Source organism: Phyllobates terribilis, unplaced genomic scaffold (assembly GCF_046119375.1).
Source record: "Phyllobates terribilis strain yellow unplaced genomic scaffold, ASM4611937v1 Scaffold_12__6_contigs__length_324123572, whole genome shotgun sequence".
NCBI lineage: Eukaryota > Metazoa > Chordata > Amphibia > Anura > Dendrobatidae > Phyllobates > Phyllobates terribilis.
In genome coordinates, this window is record NW_027362772.1 from 73,629,742 (window position 1) to 73,649,931 (window position 20,190).

Sequence of the window (20,190 nt, forward strand, 5' to 3'; positions counted from 1 at the left end):
TAGGAAGCAATTGATTGTAGTTATTTATTTTAAAGGCTGTGCATCTTAATATTAAGTTAATTGTGCCAACAATTTTGTCCGACCCATTTTTGAGGTTTTGTGATGAATTATGTCCAATTTGCCTTTTTGTCTTTGTTTTTTTGTGTTGTTCCAATACACACAAAGGAAATATACATGTGTATAACAAAATATATGTAATTTCAATAATTTTCTGGGAGAAATACTTCATTTTCTGGAACAATTTCAAGGGTGCCAACACTTTCGGCCACGACTGTATGTGAGAGCATCTCCAAGATGGTAGGTCTTATGGGTTGCTCCCAGAATACAGTAGCTAGTACCTACCTAACTAAAGTGGTCCAAGGAAGGACAACAGGTGAACTGGAGATCCTTGAATAGAAGCCTACCTACAGTACTTGGCATTGCAGATCCTTTCAATGATTACATGTGGCCGATGGAGCTAATAACAGCTGATTGGTGTTGGACCTCCACCAATCCAATATTGTGACCAAACCAAAGGATGGGTTAATCAATATAATTTTACTGGACAACCTCTTTTAAAAGGGGTACAACCTGATTATACCAAAGTCATAATAAGTGCATCCGAAAAAATTGTATTTTTTGCGCCAAATCTTTGCCACATTAAACCATTACAACTTTTTAAGCATGGCAGTGCCGATGCCAATTTTAGAGTCAAACAGGAGATGCATGTTCAATGTAGAATTGTTGCACAAAATTGCACCCCAGACAAGGGATTGCTGGAGTAAGATTAGCCAAATTGATTATGAGGCATGCACATCTTTAATGAATGTGGCACATCTTTGAATGGCCATGCACTACCACCAGAAATGTTACTATGCAGTCAAGGCTTGTCATACATTTTTGGCAAAATTGACATCACTTCGACCATAAATCATGATGAGTTTGTCAGGAGTTCTTGATCACACCACATTCTCCCCGAGCTCTGCCCACTTTGGGTGGTGGAGCTGGCACGGAATAATGTAAAGATGGCAAAAGTTGCTATTTTTTTTTTTACACAAAATTTTGCGCCATTTCAAACAATTTTACACATTCTTGCAAAATGCTGCTCGATGAATTGGGTCCAAAGAGTGGATGAAGCTTCACCTTCCACTTATATTAGCTATATAGTGTTGATCGAGCATTAAAATGCTTGGTATTTGAATCTTTCTTTCGAGGACTTGAGCACCATGCAATACTTGGCACTGCTCGATACGCAGGGCTGAGCACACTCTCCCATCACTAGGTATTTAGTTATCAAATGTTAAAAAAAGATATTCTAGGCATGGGTTAATAAAAAAATTACAAATAATGGAAGGACGCCCGGCTACTGTCACCCCGGTTGGTCCAGTGGAGGCTATTCAGGAAGCGATCACAAAGGACAACTGAAGATTGGCTGAAGCCATTAGGATTGGAGCAACGTGACATCTGATGTTTCCCAGAAGACCCACTGTTCCAGTCATATTCTTCAGCTGTCCTGTGATATCTGTATGGCAAAGTTATCCCTCCTGGAGCCAACGATGACTTGTACCCCGTGGTAGATAAAAAAAAAGTTCTAACATGTCCACATGACATGACCTCAACGACAATGACTGAGATCAATAATTGGCTGTAGCAGTAGCCTATTGGTGGACCCCCATGCCTCAAACCAACAGAAGAGTGAATAATCCAATATTACTGACTTTTTGGCTACTGATGTACAGATGCTGTAGGTTTGATCAAACCATGGTATGGTGAGGTTTCTGCATGACAAACTCGATAAGTTTCGCTATGGCTCTCCTCTCTCTTGGTACGTCATCACTAGAAAACAACACTAGTGGAGAACCAGAAAACCACTGAGATAATAGATGGCGATCCAACAGATTAATATTCAACTTTCTTTTGTTTTTAGCAAAATACAGCTTACACAATAGAAAACACTTTGAATTTTCAACAGGAAATAGGAGGAAAGCTAATACGCGATTGGTTAAAATCTACCATGTCCTGATCCACAGAATAGTAAAACCTGGCTAAATGAAAACCTTCATTTTCCACGTAAGTGGAATTACGTGTTTGTGTAGTTCACTCATGTCTATTGGGCTATTTAATCTCATTATCTATGTGACTTAAAGGGTTATTCTCATTTTCATAGATATATATAGTCGGACAGTGCTTGTAAATACAAGCAATTTTGCAATTTACTGCTTGTTAAAATTTTTGGCCGTTCTGGAGATATTAATATTTTTTGTTTACAGCTCATTGTCTAGGAGACCGACCACTGTTGCTTGTAAGCACTGTAATATTGTAAGCGCTGCTTGTAAGCACCTGTCATCCTAGGTATGGGAAGAACCCAGCGTACGACGATGGGAAAAGGGAGAGTGGAGACCCTTCAGCAGCAACAACGCCTAACAACACCCTGACTCCCCTATCGTCCCTAAATAGGTTCCGCACCTATCGCCGAGCAGGATACCATAGACCTGTCTAACCCTAGAGCTAGGCCCTAGGTAGGGAGGGGGAGGGGTGGGCACTAGTCAGCCCCACTGCAACTAAAGACAAACAAGGGAAACATACAAGGGGATACACTTAGCTTTGAGAAGACACCAGAGAGATCACGACTACAATCCACAAAGGAACTCCAAGGAGAATCTAGCCTACTGCTAGTATTCTAGACCTGAACAGAGGAATTAACTCTATCACCAGCAACTCTGAGTGTATTTAAAGATCCAGCAAGGGTGTGTCAATTAGTAGCAGAAGATGGAGATCACTGCTGGGTCCTAGAGAGGGAGGGATGATGAAAGGATCAAGAAGTTGTCTGCAAGGCCAAGCGCAGCGAGCTTCTACAGCCAGATCCAGAATGACTGTCAAACCTGACACAGCCGTGACAGCACTATTCTGAAGGTGATTAGGAGGTAACGGTGAGCTCCAACAATCCTGACCAGCTTCAAAACATCGCTTACAAGCTCAAAAGAAAAGAGCTTGTAAGCACTGCGAATGTTCTGCTGTCTAGCAGCTGTGGCCAGTCTCCAAGTCAATGAGCTGTAATCAAAAGTCTTAATTTTCAGCCGTTTTTTGAGACATTTTGATAAGCAGTAAATTGCAAAAGTGCTTGTAATTTCAAGGTATACTGTATATGACAATAACCGTCTTTGAAGATGGTAATAACCCTTTGAAGTGGCCTTACACTTTCAATTGTTGGCTGAAGGATCAGTTTGGAGTGGAGTAAGCCACTTCCATTGGTGGTAAAAGTATTTTCTCCCTTGAGAATAAAGGATCGTTGAAGTTTTTCATCCTTATTAAAGTATCAAAATGATTCTTGAGAGAAATAAATCTATTAAATCAACTTTTTGAATATTCTATGACTGTGCCTGCACTCATGTATATCGAAAGCATATGAATACCTGAGATATGAACTACAGAAAAGGTGACCTAGATGCTACAAGCAGCTCCGGATTTCTTACCCTGCTGCTCAGTACTCGCAGATGTAGTACATTCTCCGTGAGCAGTCATTGTCCCACCACTTTCCGTCATCTGATGAGATGGACACGCAGTTCTCCAGGACGCCACCATTTGGCTGTGTCACCAAATGATCTTTGTACCAGTTGAAATAGGAGATACGATGGCCGTTCTCAAACGTGTACATCCCTTCCGAGCGTCGATCGTGAATCCCAATCCAGATGGGCCAGTTAAATGGAAAGAAGGCATCGTGAACATACTTTGCCAGAAAGCCAAATTCATTCTGGTCTATTGGCATTGCCAGGTTTCCCCCTCGGCTGTGGCAAAGCTGTTGTGCCGTTGCGTAGTTTTCAAACTGCTGAAAAATGAGATAGCACTTTCGGTGGTATCGCTTACCCTTCAAGCAACCTGGAAAGAACAGAGAAAATCAAGTAGGTTCTAGAACATATCGTAGAAGGGTTATGGTAGACAGTTAGCGAAATAGAGATAGATCCAGCTACGCAGATAAAAGTTCCTGTAGTTTTATTTGTTCATATTAAAAATGCCACAAAACACCCATTACCATCCAAAGGTGAAACACCGCCAACACATTTCTGGTTCATGTAGCACCCTTAGTCTTGACCATGGATGAATAAAACGTCAGGAATTTTTATCCGTGTAGCTGGATCTATCTCTACTTCGATTACTTCTCTTCCTGCCTGAGCAATGGCGTTGACCCGAGCTCTGGAGAACTACGGACCTCTTTGGTGAGCCGGCTGGCTCATACCATTTTTTGATAATCTGGTAGGCAGTGTCTCGATCTGAGAGTCTTTTATAAGAATGTAATTTCATTTGCCGAAGTAGTTGGGTAGGTGGCCACTCTTATGTGACTCCATTAATTTGTGTTGGAGTTCCAAAAATTCCTGATAGCCCAATGCTCATCAATTTTTGGAACTCTCAAATAGCCACCATTCTATTCCCGGTGGTCCCTGCTCTCGAGACAGATGTGGGTCCCAACAGTAGGACCAACATATATCGGACATTTATGGCATATCCAGTGTCCAAGATGAGAATACCCCTCTAATCATTTTATACTTGAAAAATTGTACAACTTTCTAAAACGTTTTGTTCTAAGGTATTATTTGGTGTCAATGAATGAGAACTTTCCTGTTTAGGCTGAGTTCTCCCATCCGTATTATGGGGTTTAAGCTCTGACCACAATACCTGGCCCAACCGAGGGTTTCCTGACCCTGAACGATTAGCCTCATAGGCAAAAGGTTAGCATATTAACCATGCCATTGGGTTATGTTGATTTGTGCTGTATGTGGGTTGTAGAAAGTTACAACATATGTAAAGACCAGCGTGTAATGGGATTAGGACCCCCTTGGCTACTTGCGTCCTGCATTTTTATAGTAACAGCCTAAAGAATTGAACAATAGTCAATCGCCCTGCAGGATCACGTCTGAGAAGCAAATTCTGGCACAGTTAACTTCTGCAGAAGATGGCTTCCAGCTGAGCGAGAGGTTGGAACAGCGTTTTCTCAGCAGGAATTCCAGGTGAAATAGAGTATCTCTTTCATTCTTAAAGGGGAATATCGCGGGATGTTAACCATGCATGTAATAGAACAGGATGAGTTTGTGCTGATCTTGCTTACGGGTCTGTCATCTTGTTTACCAAACTGTGGGATACATTTCTTAAAGTAGATTCAAAAAAACATCCTGGAAGTTTCTCTACGAAGCAACTTTTTAGAAGTATTGTAATAAACTTGGCGTTCGATAATCCCGCCTGGTCAAGACTACCAAAGTTCTGAATTATCATCCTATAACACGCATATTTTACTGCAGCAATCTTTGCGCAAATCAATAAAACAAGTGAATATAAGAAACTTATCAATTTATCTCATCAGAGAAATATTATTTTTCCACCCATGAGCCATTTATTTTCTTTCTCCTGCCTCCTGAATTCATCACTCATTCTGAAAAACAGCTAAAATCCATCTTGATCAAAATAAGGAAAGCCAGCTCACTGACGAATCAGATTACAGCTGCCTATTGGTGTCTATGGAGAGGGGAGGACTGAGGAATGCAGTGAAAGAACAGACAGAGGGGGACAAACACAGTGCTGATTTCTACTAAGTACTTTATCTAATCCCTGAGCTGGATTTACAGCTACACTCCTCAGTACATAGAGAAAACTTAATATAAGAAACTTTGTAATTTATCTAATTAGAGAAATATGCTTCTTTCCTTCCTCTGGCCTCCTGAATTCATCATTCATTCTGAAAAAACAGCTAAAATCCATCTTGATCAAAACAAGAGGGATTGCCAGCTCATTGAGGACTCGGATTACAACTGCCTATTTAAGTTTATGGCGAAGGGAGGCATGAAGAACACAGTGAAAAATAGGCTGAGGGAGACACAGAAAGTGCTGCTTTCTACTAAGCATTTTATCTAATCTCTGAGCTGGATTTACAGCTACACTGCTCGGTACGTATAAGAAACTTTGTAATTTATCTCATCAGAGAAATGTGCTTCTTTCTCTACCTATGAACCACTTCTTTTCTCCCCCCTGCCTCCTGAATTCATCATTCATTCTGGAAAATAGCTCAAATCCATTTTGATCAAAACAAGCGTTACTGCCAGCTCAGCGAAGAATCAGATAACAGCTGCCTGAAGAAGTGTATGGATAGGGGAGGAGTGAGAAGCACCATGAAAAACAGGCAGATAGGGATACAGACAGTGCTGCTTTCAACTTAAGTGTTTTATCTTATCCTTGAGCTGGATTTACAGCTACACTGCTCATTACTGTTGTATATTGTCCATGTCCCTCATTTCTGTGTGTGCAATATATGGGAAACATCTTAGCAACTCGTCTCCACCTAGTAGCCAGAGGCAACAGAAAGCCTATCAAAAAGTTGTGCAATGTCTGTGATTATCATGCCACATGGGGCTTACGTAGAGGACAGGTGCGTCATAAGAAAAATAAATCGGCTTTGTATTCTATTGCTGCTTGACACATCCACACCATATGAGACGTGTAAGCTCTAGCAATATCCAGCTTGAAAAAAATTGTCCAGGCATGCTATGAGTTATAGTTTTTCAACAGTTCGAGGCCAGCAAGTCAGAAAATAATGTTGTTGAGTCTGCGGAGAGGGGATTGCTGCACTGGTTCTCACCATCCATTATAATAAGCGGTGAGGTCAACATGTACTGGCCCAAAAACTAGTAAAAAGAATACGCTTCTTAAAAAAAAATAAATTAAAACTTTGAACGTAACCTAATCCGAATGAATAGAGTTGTCATATGTTGTGGCCTAAACTCACATTCATGCTGCTTGTCCTCCAATAAGAAGATCTAGAAACTTTAACGTCCAGTTGTCATATATGGTCCAATTTATAGCATTCCTATTATATGTGATTGCTCTACTCTTAGGTCAATTGTAATGTCTTTATGTTTCTCAAGAGATGATGGATTATTCCTGATCTTCAGCACTTGATAATGCTCGTGCTTCAAACCATCCCTCTCGATAGTGCTGAATTATGTAGAGCCAACGTCTTTCGTTATAGCTGAGGAACGTCCGTGTCCTCCATAGTGTGGTGGACACCTTAACACCTATACTAAGGTCCCCATATATATTTTTTTGGATTGACCAGTTCTGTTTCCTGATTCTCTTTCTGTTTGTTGCCTGCGATTGCGCTCTCTTGTTTTTTTTGGGTTTGTGCATAATGAAACCCATACCCCCTACGGGAAACAGATGATCCCTCAGGAAAGTACAGAATATTGTAATTAAAACAAGACATTAACTTGAAAAACAACAGCCTGACACATGTTCCTTCTTGGCAATCCTACCTTCAATCTGTCCAATCTGTCTTTGATTTCTTGCATTCATCTCAGACACTGTGGCGATGGTTTCCTCTGCTTCACCGAGCTTAGTACGCATGGTGGACACGCTTTGAGACATCTGGGACACCTTGACGTCGAGGCCGTAGAACTGGACGTTAAGACGATGGATTGCAGCCTCTATTCCGCTCAAACGTGACACTGTGGGCGAAGAGACATCTGTATCTAACCATAAGGACAGTCTAGAACCGTGACCTACTTGATATGGATTTAACCGGGAATGTTATGATAGAATCCAAGAGTCTCATTTCTTTATGAAGGACTGGGTCAAGGTTTGGTAAAATAATTGAAAGTCTTGGATAATCTCATCTGGCCCATCAATCTCATCTGTACGAGGGAAGCACAACTGATCACGTGTGTCCACTGTTGGGGGAAACAATGTTCAGCATGTTCATAAGCATAGTACGACACAAACTGCCACATTTCCTGGTTCCTGGTCTTTGCTACACACAGATGTCCTTGACAAAGACCACTCTGGTTCGAAATGTTGGACCATATCTTTTTTGACTCTTCGCCGGATCAAATAAAAACCATTGCACCAAGACCTACAGTCTCATTTTTCTTTTTGTGGTGCTGAGGTTCCACTTCAACTATGGACATACTCGGTCACAAGATGTCTTCTAGTTAGCCGTCCGGCCATCGCCTTCAACCCTAAAAGTCCCCATGCAGATTAGATTAACCATGTAGGGCGAACTGGCCAAAGTCGGGTATGCTGTAAAGGTCCTAGCTGGACAATAAAAATTATACCTGTCTTATAATAATTGGCTATGCCAGCACCGATAAATTGAACTTTGAAATCATATGCAAATTAGCATGAAAGTACATTGGGGGGGTGTCAAACTCATAGTGCCCTGACACACCCCCAATGCACTTCCAGATTGTAACACTCAATTTCTCAGCACTGGCACATCAGATTTCAACAAGACAGGTATCATTTTTATTATTGAGTCAGGTCCTATACAGCCATATCACTAGTTTCATCAATAAAATTTTTCCGACAAGTTCCCTTTAATTTAAAGCTCCTTTTTGTAGACCTATACGTTCCTTTATTTAGTTTGATCTTGCAATAATACTTTTTATCATCAGTCCCTTAATTCTTCCTAACTTACATTTGGTAATTTAGCAAGAAATTGGGAATAGATATAAATATGACTGCAGGATCAGACTACACAGGTTTTGTTTGCAGTCTGTTACCATGGAAACAGACCACATACAACTTTATTAGAACTGGAGAAACAAACTGATACATTTTTAAAAAAGAGGCTACAGGCAAGATTGTTTTAGTTTTCTTTTTCCAATGCATGGGAAATAAAAATGTCCCTTTAAATGCATGACTGAGCCGGTCTTTATCCCCTCTGCCTATGTAACGTACGTTGTCTTTCCCTCCCCTTTCGATCTGTGGTTTGGTTTCCGTGTACTGAATTCCTAACACAGACTTGTGGTGAGCGGATAATCTGTGCGGACGTCTCTCAGAAGCCCCCAAACCTTCGGCTTGTTTGTATTCACGTCAAGAAGATCACATTGCAATAAAATAAAAAAAATTCAAGGAAAAAGTTGAGAAATTAAATTGCTGATCCTTAGAAAGAGGAATGTGTAAAAGAAATAAAACCGAGTTTTATTTTTTCTCCTGGCAAGAGTCTGGCAGAACGTAATTGTGGACTTTGTGGTTTTTCTAATGGCCAGAGAGTTACAGTGTCTTAGATTTTTAAGGATAGTGAATCCCTAAATGTTCACAACAATATTGTAATATCTGCAATACCAGATGCAGCCACAGATAAAAGTGGCGCTGTTTCTGGGTGAAAAAAAATTATTTTTCATTGAATTCAGCTCTCATCGTAGTAAGTGATGGCTTTTCAGTAAGATAGGTCCCCGGGACCCTTACTACTTCTGAGAAAGAAGGGGCCATAGTGTCGCTTCCCCTCTGCATCTGCTTTATAGTACTGAGAGCCGTTCCCTGCACAGCTGGGAGGCCAGGAATGCTCCTCTGCAGGGATAAACTGTGCAGAAGTGTTAGACCCCCAGCGATCAGGTCACAGAAGTCAGACCCCCAGCGATCACTGAGTGATTGATCATCCTAGTGATTATTAAGTTGAAGAATATCCTTTTAAGTACTTTATTTTATTGTCAATTTCTATAATCTTAACATTGATACAAACCACAACCTTTACAAAACTGGTGTCGCAAAGGTAAATCAATTTTTCTTCTTTTGACACTAAAAAAGGAACACATGATAAAATCCAAAAATAGCTCCACACTTGTCTATAGGCTGTGTCTGGTATTGCAGGTTGGTGATTTATTGTTACTTACATTTTATAAATTGCTAACATTCATAAACATATCAGGAACATCTTTAAACCCCCAAAAAATCCATAATATATTTTAAATGTCCATTCTTGATTTGGAACCTCTTCCCTTTGGAGCCCTAGTAACTTAAAAGAGGACTTGTTACTTACTCAAAAAACTGTAGTTAAATACCTTGTAAAATTCCTGATTCTGAGCTCTCCTGATTCTGACGCTCTTTTCCGTTTTGCTCTGTGTCGCTCCATTGCAGAGATATTCACATTTGTTGCTTTTGGAGCTCAGTATGTGAAATCTCTGCTTATAGTACAACTGGGTGTTTCTCCAGAGTCTTCTCTGGGGCGTGCGCTTACATTCCTCCCTCTCAGAAGCTGCCAATCACAATTTGACAGAGTCTGATACTGCTAGATCAGCTGTCTTGCTGTGATTGGTAGAAACTGGGAGGAACAGATGAAAGCACACGCCCCCAGAGAAGACTCTGAAGAAACACCCAGTTGCACTACAAGCAGAGATTTCACATACTGCTCTCCAAAAACATCAAATGTGAATATCTCTGCAATTGAACGACGCAGCGCAAAATGGAAAAGAGTGGCAGAATCAGGGGAGCTTGGAGATTTTTGCAAGGTAGTTAATACAATTTTTGGAGCAAGTGACTGGTCCTCCTTTAAAGTGGTTTTCCCCTCTCAATACATTTATAAGCTAGCTACATTAATCATACAGTTAAATGTATGATTAATGGGGTCTGACTGTAGGATCGCCACTGTTCTCAAGAACACATGTCCCAAAATGCACCATTAAGCAGTAGTATGTATGTGTAACCAGCTCTGCATTCACTTCTATGGGACTGATAGAGATAGCCATTCTGTACTTCCCAAAGAAGTGACTGGAGCAGTGATCACACATTCTACTGCCCCATTTATTTTGGGACCCCTGTTATCAAGATTGATGAGGGATTCCATAATCTCTTCTGTCCTGTTTCTAGGTGTCAAATATATTTAGTAAAAAAAAACTCTGTTATTAATGTAGATTACTGATTTTATCCACAATATCTACAAATCTTATTGAAATGTCATCAGATATCATGGAAATACTCACTGATATAACTCAAGTTATCATCCGCCGGTAGAGTAGTAGCTGGCTGTGCGGTTGTAGTTGGGACCACTTCATCTTCCTCTGATGTTTCCCCATCTGTCTCCTCAATTTCTTCTTCTTCTTGGTCTTCGTCTTCCTCATCCGGCTTCCGAAGGATCACCCCGTTCTCATTTTGAGAAACGGAAATTAATGTGACGTTGAAGGAAAGCTTTGTTTCTGGTTTAGAGGGCAGAAGTGGACGTTTTTCTGGTGGGGCAGTAATATCTAAATGACCTAAGAGAAACTGAAAACAGATATGCAAGATTTAAAGGGGTTCTTGGTTATATAAAAAAAAACTGTTTACTTGTCCTGCAGTAATTAAATCACGTACATCCACCTTGATGGACACATGTCCATCAAGTTCAGTCGAGGGATGGGAAAGGAAAAATGGAAGGGACATAGGTACATCCATAATCCAGTCTGTTCGAAAGAGCATGCTTCTCTTTCCTGATCCTGAGAGTTGATTAACTGGATCAACATTCACAACAAGAATCCACCTCTGTCTTGTCAACTTGATCTCCAGATTAGATTCTGTTATGATAGGAAGTGATACAACTTTTTGGGTCCGGTGATTAATACACAACTCGTAGAGGTATCCCAAAACTCTACGACAAGTGTGAATAGTTTGGCACTGGTCTACGGAGTCTCCACCATTCTTTGGCATGGTCTGGTGCCATCGTTGACCACGATTGATGAAGGTGTCAAGCATGAGTGGTCACCTTCCATTAAGAATAACAGGACAAGAACTTTTGTTTTGGGTTTGACACATCTTAAAAGTCATTTTTTGGGTCCGGTGATTAATACACAACTCGTAGAGGTATCCCAAAACTCTACGACAAGTGTGAATAGTTTGGCACTGGTCTACGGAGTCTTCACCATTCTTTGGCATGGTCTGGTGCCATCGTTGACCACAATTGATGAAGGTGTCAAACATGAGTGGGTCACCTTCCATTAAGAATAACAGGACAAGAACTTTTGTTTTGGGTTTGACACATCTTAAAAGTCATTTTTTGGCATAAGTCACCTCTAAATGAAAAATTCCCTTACCTTCTCCAAGTTTTTGTTTTGCTCTTCAGCTGAGAGCCGGTTCTCCATCTCAGCCGTCCCATCCTCTTCACTTTCCTGTACCTTAGCCTGGCTGCTGGGGACATGGCTGCAGAATAGTATAACGAAAATACTTGTCCAGATCATTATTTGGAAGGAAATATGGAGCAAGATCTCTACCCGAAAACCAAATTTGAAGCCTGTGAGCTTAGAGAGTGAGCAGATATGTCTTGCTTCCCCTTTTCTCCTGTTCTGAAGTTTCTTTGTCTCAGCTTCAGAATTCCTCATATGAGGTCGCCCCTAAAGACAGGAAATATCAAAGGTTTTTTTTTTCCAGGCGTCTGCTGTGCAATAGCCAAGGAAAGGAGTCCAGAGCCAAAAACCACAAGGAGAGAATGAGGTGAAGTCGTGTTACATTTCTCATACTTCGTATTACAAGAGCAATTTCAGCCATTACGGATATGAACATTAATTGGCCAGTAAACAACATTTTGCTACAGTTTTTGCATTCCCATCACTTTTCAGGAAAGGGAACAGATTTCCCATTCTTTACACTGTGCTCAACGTTGCCCCCTATGGCAGCAATCTAAAAAAAAAAACATGTTATATGAAGTTTCCAACTCCTGTAATCAGCAGTTTTATGCCAGACTGCTATATTTCCTATTTCCATTTTTGTTAGAGTTTACGCTCTTATTTTGGGCTCTCGATTTCCATTCTGTGTACATGAACTGAATACTTTCCGAAGAATCTGGTTTTATAGCTTCGGGGCATAATAAAAGCGGCAGTCCGTGGAAGGAATAGAATTAAAAGGAAGGGATGTTATTTTGATGAGATGAATCTTGCCAAGTTAATGCAAGCTCAATTGCTCTAGATCGGTGATTTCCAACCTGTGGCTCTTCAGCTGTTCGAAAACTACGACTCCCATCATGCCATGACAGCTTTTGACTGTCAGAAAATGCTGGTAGTTGTAGTTTCTCAAATAATGGAAAACCATGGAATAGATGTAAATGCTCTAGATTTATCATGTCTAGCAGATGCAAAGTATTCTACAATTCCATCAAAAGGGTCATCCGGCCACTTAAAGGGGTTTTCCAACTCCTAATTCCATTTTTCAAAAATTGCAGCATCCAATCAGTGGCCAAAGTGGTGAACAACATGTCCCCGCTACAGTCAAATGTACATTGTCCAACCATAGAGACTTTGTACTTCTTGCTCAGTTTCGATAGACAGGTGATCACACCTGGTCACTTATCTGCTTAGACAGAACAGGAAGTATGGAGACCAGACCCACTTAGTTGTCAACTTTTCTGGGAGTGTTTTAGTCCCCAGGCCTTCTAGGATCTACCTGTCACGGGTGTGTCTGGTGTGACAGACAATCGCTCTGGATCCAGTTGTAGAAAGTCAGTGTGCTTGGCATTACAGACGCCTTCTTGATCCTCTCATCTCTTTGGTATTGTTGTATCCTTCTTCCTTTAGGACCCAGCAGCGACCTCCACCTTCTGCTGCTGATTGACACACCCTTGCTTGGAAGTTAAAAACTCTCAGTTTCTCCAGAGAGTCGCCGGTGATAGTTCTATGTATCTCTGTGTAGACTTGGAGTACTGGCAGTCGGCTAGTCTCGTCTTTGGTGCCCTTGGAGGACAGTTGGCATTATCTCTCTGGTGTCTGCTCAAGCTAAGTGTATCCCCTTTGTTTGTTTACCTTGTTCTTTTCAGTTTGTAGTAGGGCATGACTAGTGCTCACCATGTACCTTCCCTATCCAGGGCCTAGCTCTAAGGACATTCAGGGCTTAGGCTCCTGTTTGGCAATTGGTGCAGAACCTATATGGGGACGATAGGGTAGGCAGGGTGATATTAGATCTGCCTAGGGGTCTTCACACCCCCTTTCCCTAGTTGTTGGGCTCCCTTCCCCCTCTTCCTGTTGTTGTACACTTATTCCTTCCCTCACCTTGTGTGACACAGCTCTGGAGTGACTACTTTTGGATGGGGATTTATATAAAGCCTTCCACTTTTGGCATAGGAGTCCCTAGATCCCTGGAACAACCGGGGACAAATAGCAACAATGGACTCAAGCATTATTAGGTGGAGTGGCAAGGGATCCGAAGCAAAGTATTACTTCATATATTATATTATTTTTCATAACTCTGAGTGTTTTTTAAAAAAATTTCAGTGGCCACAGAACCACTTTATTTTGGCTCTCAATGGTTTCTACAAAACAATGAGTTGAAGTGCGGACACTTGCGGAAAGAAACTTAGCGAAAAAAATGCTACATAGGAACATGGCCTTATTGTCCTAATTTTCCATGGTCAAGTTGCAGAAGTAAAAGGCGCAAAACCGATGTTGTCATAGGCATTCTTACACTATCCTCTCACAAGTCGGGACTACCAACATTTTTTGGAGACTTTTGGCTTAATCATGGCATTTCCTTTCCAAAAATTAGTATTTTTTAACTACAATTTCAATCTTGCTCTCGCAGGAGAGGAAGGAAGGGCTCAAGGCTTCAAGCTACCGCTTAGCCTTACCATAACCCTGACCTTCGCCTCCCCAAGGTTGAAACCGGGCTGGTCCTAGTGGGTGGTACTCAAGATGGCCTGCAAGAAAATCGGCAGCCCCACCTCCCCTGAAAGATGAGTTTTTGAACATGTGGGAAAATCCTTGGGAAAAAGGGCGACTTTGTGCCCACCCCTTCTGAGGTTGCAACTCCCATATATTACTTTCTGCTTGCATGTCTACTATATCTTACCATACATCCCAACTTTGAAAGTTAGGAAAGAGAGACATATCATGCAACGACAAATTTTATTTTACATTAATCCACTTCCCTAAGCTCGCCAAGTTCTTTATGTGCACCCCGCAGAAATATTGCTCATAGTGAAGCCCATTAGTGTTCCCACACATTACGACACTGCTTTCATGGCTCCCTACATTGCTCGTCACACAGAGTATGATATCACCACAGCCTCCCAACATAATATTATGCTCCCACAGCCCCCCACAGTATATTGCCAAAATTCCCATACAGTATGATGCCCCGACAGCCACCTCCACAGTTTGATATCGTCACAGCCCCCACATGCAATATGATGGCCCTACAGCTCCCCACACACAGAAAGATGCCCCCATAGCCTCCCAACACAATATTATGATCCCACGGCCTCTCCACAGTATATCGTCACAACTCCCATACAGTATGATGCCCCTACACAGATTGGTATCTCTACAGCCCCCACACACAATATGATGCCCCCACATAGCTTGATAATGCCTCAGTCACCCACATACAATATCATGGCCCTACACCGTATGATGTCCCAAGAGCCCTTTAAGAAATTTTATGCCCCTAGAGTCTTCCCACAACTCCCCAACTCAATATTATGCCCTCACAGCCACCCACACAGTATATCGCCACAACCCCCCATACTGTATGATGCATCCACAGCTCCCCCACACAGTATGATATCGCCACAGCCCCCCATACAGTACAATGACCCCACAGCTTCCAAACACAGCATCATGCACTCCACAGTCCTCTCACACACAGTATGATGCTCCACAGAGTCCCCCAACACAGTCCCTCCCATACAGTCATGGCCAAAAGTATTGAGAATGAGACAAATAGTAATTTTTCCAAAGTTTACTGCTTCATTTTTTGTAATGGCAATTTGCATATACTCCTGAATGTCAAAGAGTGATCAGCTTAACAGCAATTACTGTACCTGCAAAGTCAATATTTTCCCAGAAAATGAACTTTAACCCCCAAAACACATTTCAACATCATTGCAGTCCTGCCTTAAAAGGAGCAGCTAACATCGTTTTAGTGATTGATCCATTAACACAGGTGTGGGTGTTGACGAGGACAGGGCTGGCGATCAATCAGTTATGATTAAGTAAGAATGACATCACTGGACACTTTAAAAGGAGGCTGGTTCTTGGTATCATTGTCTCTCTTCAGTTAACCATGGTTATCTCTAAAGAAACACGTGCAGCCATCATTGCACTGCACAAAAATGGCCTAACAGGGAAGAGTATCGCAGCTACAAAGATTGCACCTCAGTCAACAATCTATCGCATCATCAAGAACTTCAAGCAGAAATCTTCCATTGTTGTCAAAAAGGCTCCAGGGCGCCCAAGAAAGACCAGCAAGCGCCAGGACCGTATCTTAAAACTGTTTCAGCTGCGGGATCGGACTACCAGCAGTGCCGAGCTTGCTCAGGAATGGCAGCAGGCTGGTGTGAGTGCTTCTGCACGCACTGTGAGGCGGAGACTCTTTGAGCAAGGGCTGGTTTCAAGGAGGGCAGCAAAGAAGCCACTTCTCTCCAGAAAAAACATCAGGGACCGACTGATATTCTGCAAAAGGTACAGGGAGTGGACTTCTGAGGACTGGGGCAAAGTCATTTTCTCTGATGAATCCCCTTTTCGATTGTTTGGGACATCTGGAAAACAGCTTATTCGGAGAAGAAGAGGTGAGCGCTACCACCAGTCTTGTCTCATGCCAACTGTAAAGCATCCTGAAACCATTCATGTGTGGGGTTGCTTCTCAGCCAAGGGAATCGGCTCACTCACAGTCTTGCCTAAAAACACAGCCATGAATAAAGAATGGTACCAGAATGTCCTCCAAGAGCAACTTCTCCAAACCGTCCAAGAGCAGTTTGGCGCCCAACAATGCCTTTTCCAGCATGATGGAGCACCTTGCCATAAAGCAAAGGTAATAACTAAATGGCTCATGGAACAAAACATAGAGATTTTGGGTCCATGGCCTGGAAACTCCCCAGATCTTAATCCCATTGAGAACTTGTGGTCAATCATCAAGAGACGGGTGGACAAACAAAAACCAACAAATTCTGGCAAAATGCAAGCATTGATTATGCAAGAATGGACTGCTATCAGTCTGGATTTGGTCCAAAAGTTGATTGAGAGCATGCCAAGGAGAATTACAGAGGTCTTGAAGAAGAAGGGGCAACACTGCAAATATTGACTTGCTGCATTAACTCATTCTGACTGTCAATATAACCTATTGGTACTCATAATATGATTGCAATTATATTTCTGTATGTGATATAAACATCAGACAAACACTAATAAAAACCAGAGGCCAGCAGATCATGTGAAAATATAATTTTGGTGTCATTCTCAAAACTTTTGGCCATGACTGTACACTATATAATGCCCCCAAAGTCTCCCTCACAGTATCAGGCCCATCACCAATGATATTGCCTTCACACAAGCATCCTGTTTGCCTGCTGCACTGTCTGAACTGGTCCCAGTCTCAGCTGTCAGTCCCTTGACCTGCAGGTCCTTGCAGGGTCTTCAGTCTTTGCACAGTGATGGTTCTCTGCTACGTCGTTATGTTAAACTGTATCTATGTTCTGACTAAACAGGACTATACAACTGGATTCAGGATGGTTGGAAGATATGATATTACATATGAATAACCTTTATATTATTATTGTTGTTGTTATTATTATTATTGTTTTTATTAAGCAGCTCTAATTTTTAAAGGCTTATTTATTGTTAATTTAAAGTGAAGCAAATTTCCAGCCCTGGTTGTTAGAAATTGTATTTAAATTCCGTACCTAATGGGGGTTACTCACTTGTAATTTGTTTTCCCCAATACTTGCTGCTTGGCTGCTTTTTCACTCACCTTCATTATGGCAGAGCTGTGATCTGTGACTGCAGCTCCGTAACTGTGCTTACAGGAGCCTGAAATATTCTGCCCCCGGAGTCTGGGAGGATAATAGTACAGGCAGAAGGGCAACCCTAATCCTCACCGTGTTTGGGATGCTGTTAATCTACTTCTTGGTGAACCTTATCCTGAAACTGTGGTAATATTTACACTGTATCTATCATTTCACGTGACTTTTCAGAATGCGCTGTCCTGTGTGTGTACATGAGGAATAACACTATTTTTGCCCATTATATGACTTGTATCCTAAGTAGTTCAACACTTTTCTTCTCTGCCTGTCCTATCTCCAATTTTCAGCTTGTAGTGCGTCCACTATCTGGTATAATGTCTTAGCACACACAGATCTGAGGGATTCCTGCTCTCCTATCGCTATGTACCACATTTTCAGGAGTAACAGCAGCAAGGAGAATATTGTACAGCAGTACTGTGCTGTGTAGCTGTGAACCCAGCTTTTGATGAGGTAAAACCCTTACTAGAAAGTTGTGGCACCTGGGAGGACATTATATAGCAGTACTGAGCTGTGTAGCTGTGAAACCAGCTTTGAATGAAATAAAACACTAGAAAGCTGTGGCATCTGGGAGGACATTATATAGCATTTCTGTGCAGTGTGGTTGTGAAGCCAGTTCTGGATGAGATAAAACACTTACCAGAAAGCTGTAGCATCTGGTATGACTTCATACAGCTGTCCTAAGCTGTGTAGCTGTGAACCCAGCTCTGTATGACATAAAAAACTTACTAGAAAGCTGTGGCACCTAGGAGGACATTTACAGCAGTACTGACCTGAGCAGCTGTGAACCCAGCTCTCTTTGAGATAAAACACTTACCGGAAAGCTGTGACATCTTGGAGGACATTATACAGCATTGCTGTGCAGTGTAGTTGTGAATCCAGCACTGAGGTGAGATAAACAGTTACTAGAAAGCAGCACCACCATCTGTGTGTCTCTCTACCTCTTTCTTTCTCACGCTGCTCCTGCCATTTCCATAGACTTCAATAAACAGCTGTAACCTGATTTCTCTGTGAACTTGTAGTTTGGTTTGAACAAGTTGGATTCTAGCTGGTTTTCAAAGTTAATAATAAGTTTGGCAGGGAGGGAGGAGTAGAAAAAAAGTGTCTCATAAGTGGAGAAAATGCTGATTTCTCTGATAAGATGCAAAGTTCTTATATTTTCTTGTACCATTGAATTAGGCATAGTTTGTTGACACGACAGTGAGCATTTAAAGGGAACCTGTCACCAGAATTTTTAGTATCCCAATAAATGGCACCACCTTTTTCTGCTGTTTTTTTATGAATTTCACAAATGATTACATTGCCTCCTGACTCCCCCTGCTCACCTCAAAAATACCATTTGATTTGGTCCCGCGCTGTATTTAAATGAGGCTGGTCTGGTCCGATGGGCGTCCTCCTTGCAGCGTCTGTTCCTCCTCTCTGCTAGTAGAAGCCGTCCTCTGCCTCTGATTAATGTGGATGACGCGTCCAGAATCGTGTGGTGCGGACACCTGCAGAAAACGTGCATGGCCTGAGCATTACGGTTTTATTACATTTTTTATGGGCCGTTGTTTTTTTACGTCATTTACCGATCCCCGTAAATAATCTAATCGCTGTGTGGTGCGGGTCGCTACGATTTCAGGGACACAAATATGTTATTTGCTGATTTCGGATTTTTAATGCGTTTTTTTTTTTTAAATAATAAATAAGATATTGTTTTTTTCATCATCACATTCAATGCATGTATTATTTTTTAGTAATTTTATAGGATGAAAAAAAATCGTATTCTCCCTCTAGAATACAAATACATAGAAATACTTTGCTATGTACAATGTATCTCTATGTAATCTGCCTGTGGAGTCAGAGCCTGCAATACAGATCATGTACACTGAATTCTCCTAGTGAAGGAACTAGAGCTTGTGGCTCAGTGGCTTAGTAATGTTAAGGGTGCCTGTAAGCCTATAATGTTAAAGCTGTGGGTTCAAATACTGTGGAGACTCACAGAAAAAAAGGTATATTTTTATAATAGCTCATTATTATTTTTACTACTTTTATAGGATAAAAAAAAAACACTTTTTTCTTCACCTCAGTATACAGGGACCATAGAAATACATTGTTATGTACACAATGTATCTCTATGGCCATGTACTGTACAGTGCTGGCCAAAAGTATTGGCACCCCTGCAATTCTGTCAGATAATACTCAGCTTCTTCCTGAAAATGATTGCAATCACAAATTCTTTGGTATTATTATCTTCATTTAATTTGCTTGCAAGGAAAAAACACAAAAGAGAATGAAGCAAAAATCAAATCATTGATCATTTCACACAAAACTCCAAAAAACGGCCAGACAAAAGTATTGGCACCCTCAGCCTAATACTTGGTTGCACAACCTTTAGCCAAAATAACTGCGAACAACCGCTTCCGGTAACCATCAATGAGTTTCTTACAATGCTCTGCTGGAATTGTAGACCATTCTTCTTTGGCAAACTGCTCCAGGTCCCTGATATTTGAAGGGTGCCTTCTCCAAACTGCCATTTTGAGATCTCTCCACAGGTGTTCTATGGGATTCAGGTCTGGACTCATTGCTGGCCACCTTAGAAGTCTCCAGTGCTTTCTCTAAAACCATTTTATAGTGCTTTTGGAAGTGTGTTTTGGGTCATTGTCCTGCTGGAAGACCCATGACCTCTGAGGGAGACCCAGCTTTCTCACACTGGGCCCTAC

General features: G+C 41.5%; 1 protein-coding gene across 1 annotated transcript; it reads right to left on the reverse strand.

Moving 5' to 3' along the window:
• Nucleotides 1–272: 272 nt before the first annotated feature.
• Nucleotides 273–12,149, reverse strand: CLEC11A (C-type lectin domain containing 11A). The gene is made up of 4 exons (XM_073655994.1): nt 11,802–12,149; nt 10,719–10,998; nt 7,275–7,466; nt 273–3,855 (listed from the first exon to the last, which is right to left on the reverse strand). The coding sequence occupies exons 1-4, from the start codon at nt 12,084–12,086 to the stop codon at nt 3,461–3,463; spliced, it is 1,152 nt and encodes a 383-aa protein (XP_073512095.1). The 5' UTR covers nt 12,087–12,149; the 3' UTR covers nt 273–3,460.
• Between the last annotated feature and the right edge of the window lie 8,041 nt (nt 12,150–20,190).

Coding starts and splice junctions, on each gene's coding strand:
- CLEC11A (XM_073655994.1), bottom strand. CDS start 12,086: ATGAGGAATTCTGAAGCTGAGACAAAGAAACTTCAGAACAGGAGAAAA. Junction 10,999..11,801: donor AAAACAAAAACTTGGAGAAG/GTAAGGGAATTT, acceptor ATCTGTTTTCAG/TTTCTCTTAGGTCATTTAGA. Junction 3,856..7,274: donor ACAGATTGGACAGATTGAAG/GTAGGATTGCCA, acceptor TGTTCTTTCCAG/GTTGCTTGAAGGGTAAGCGA.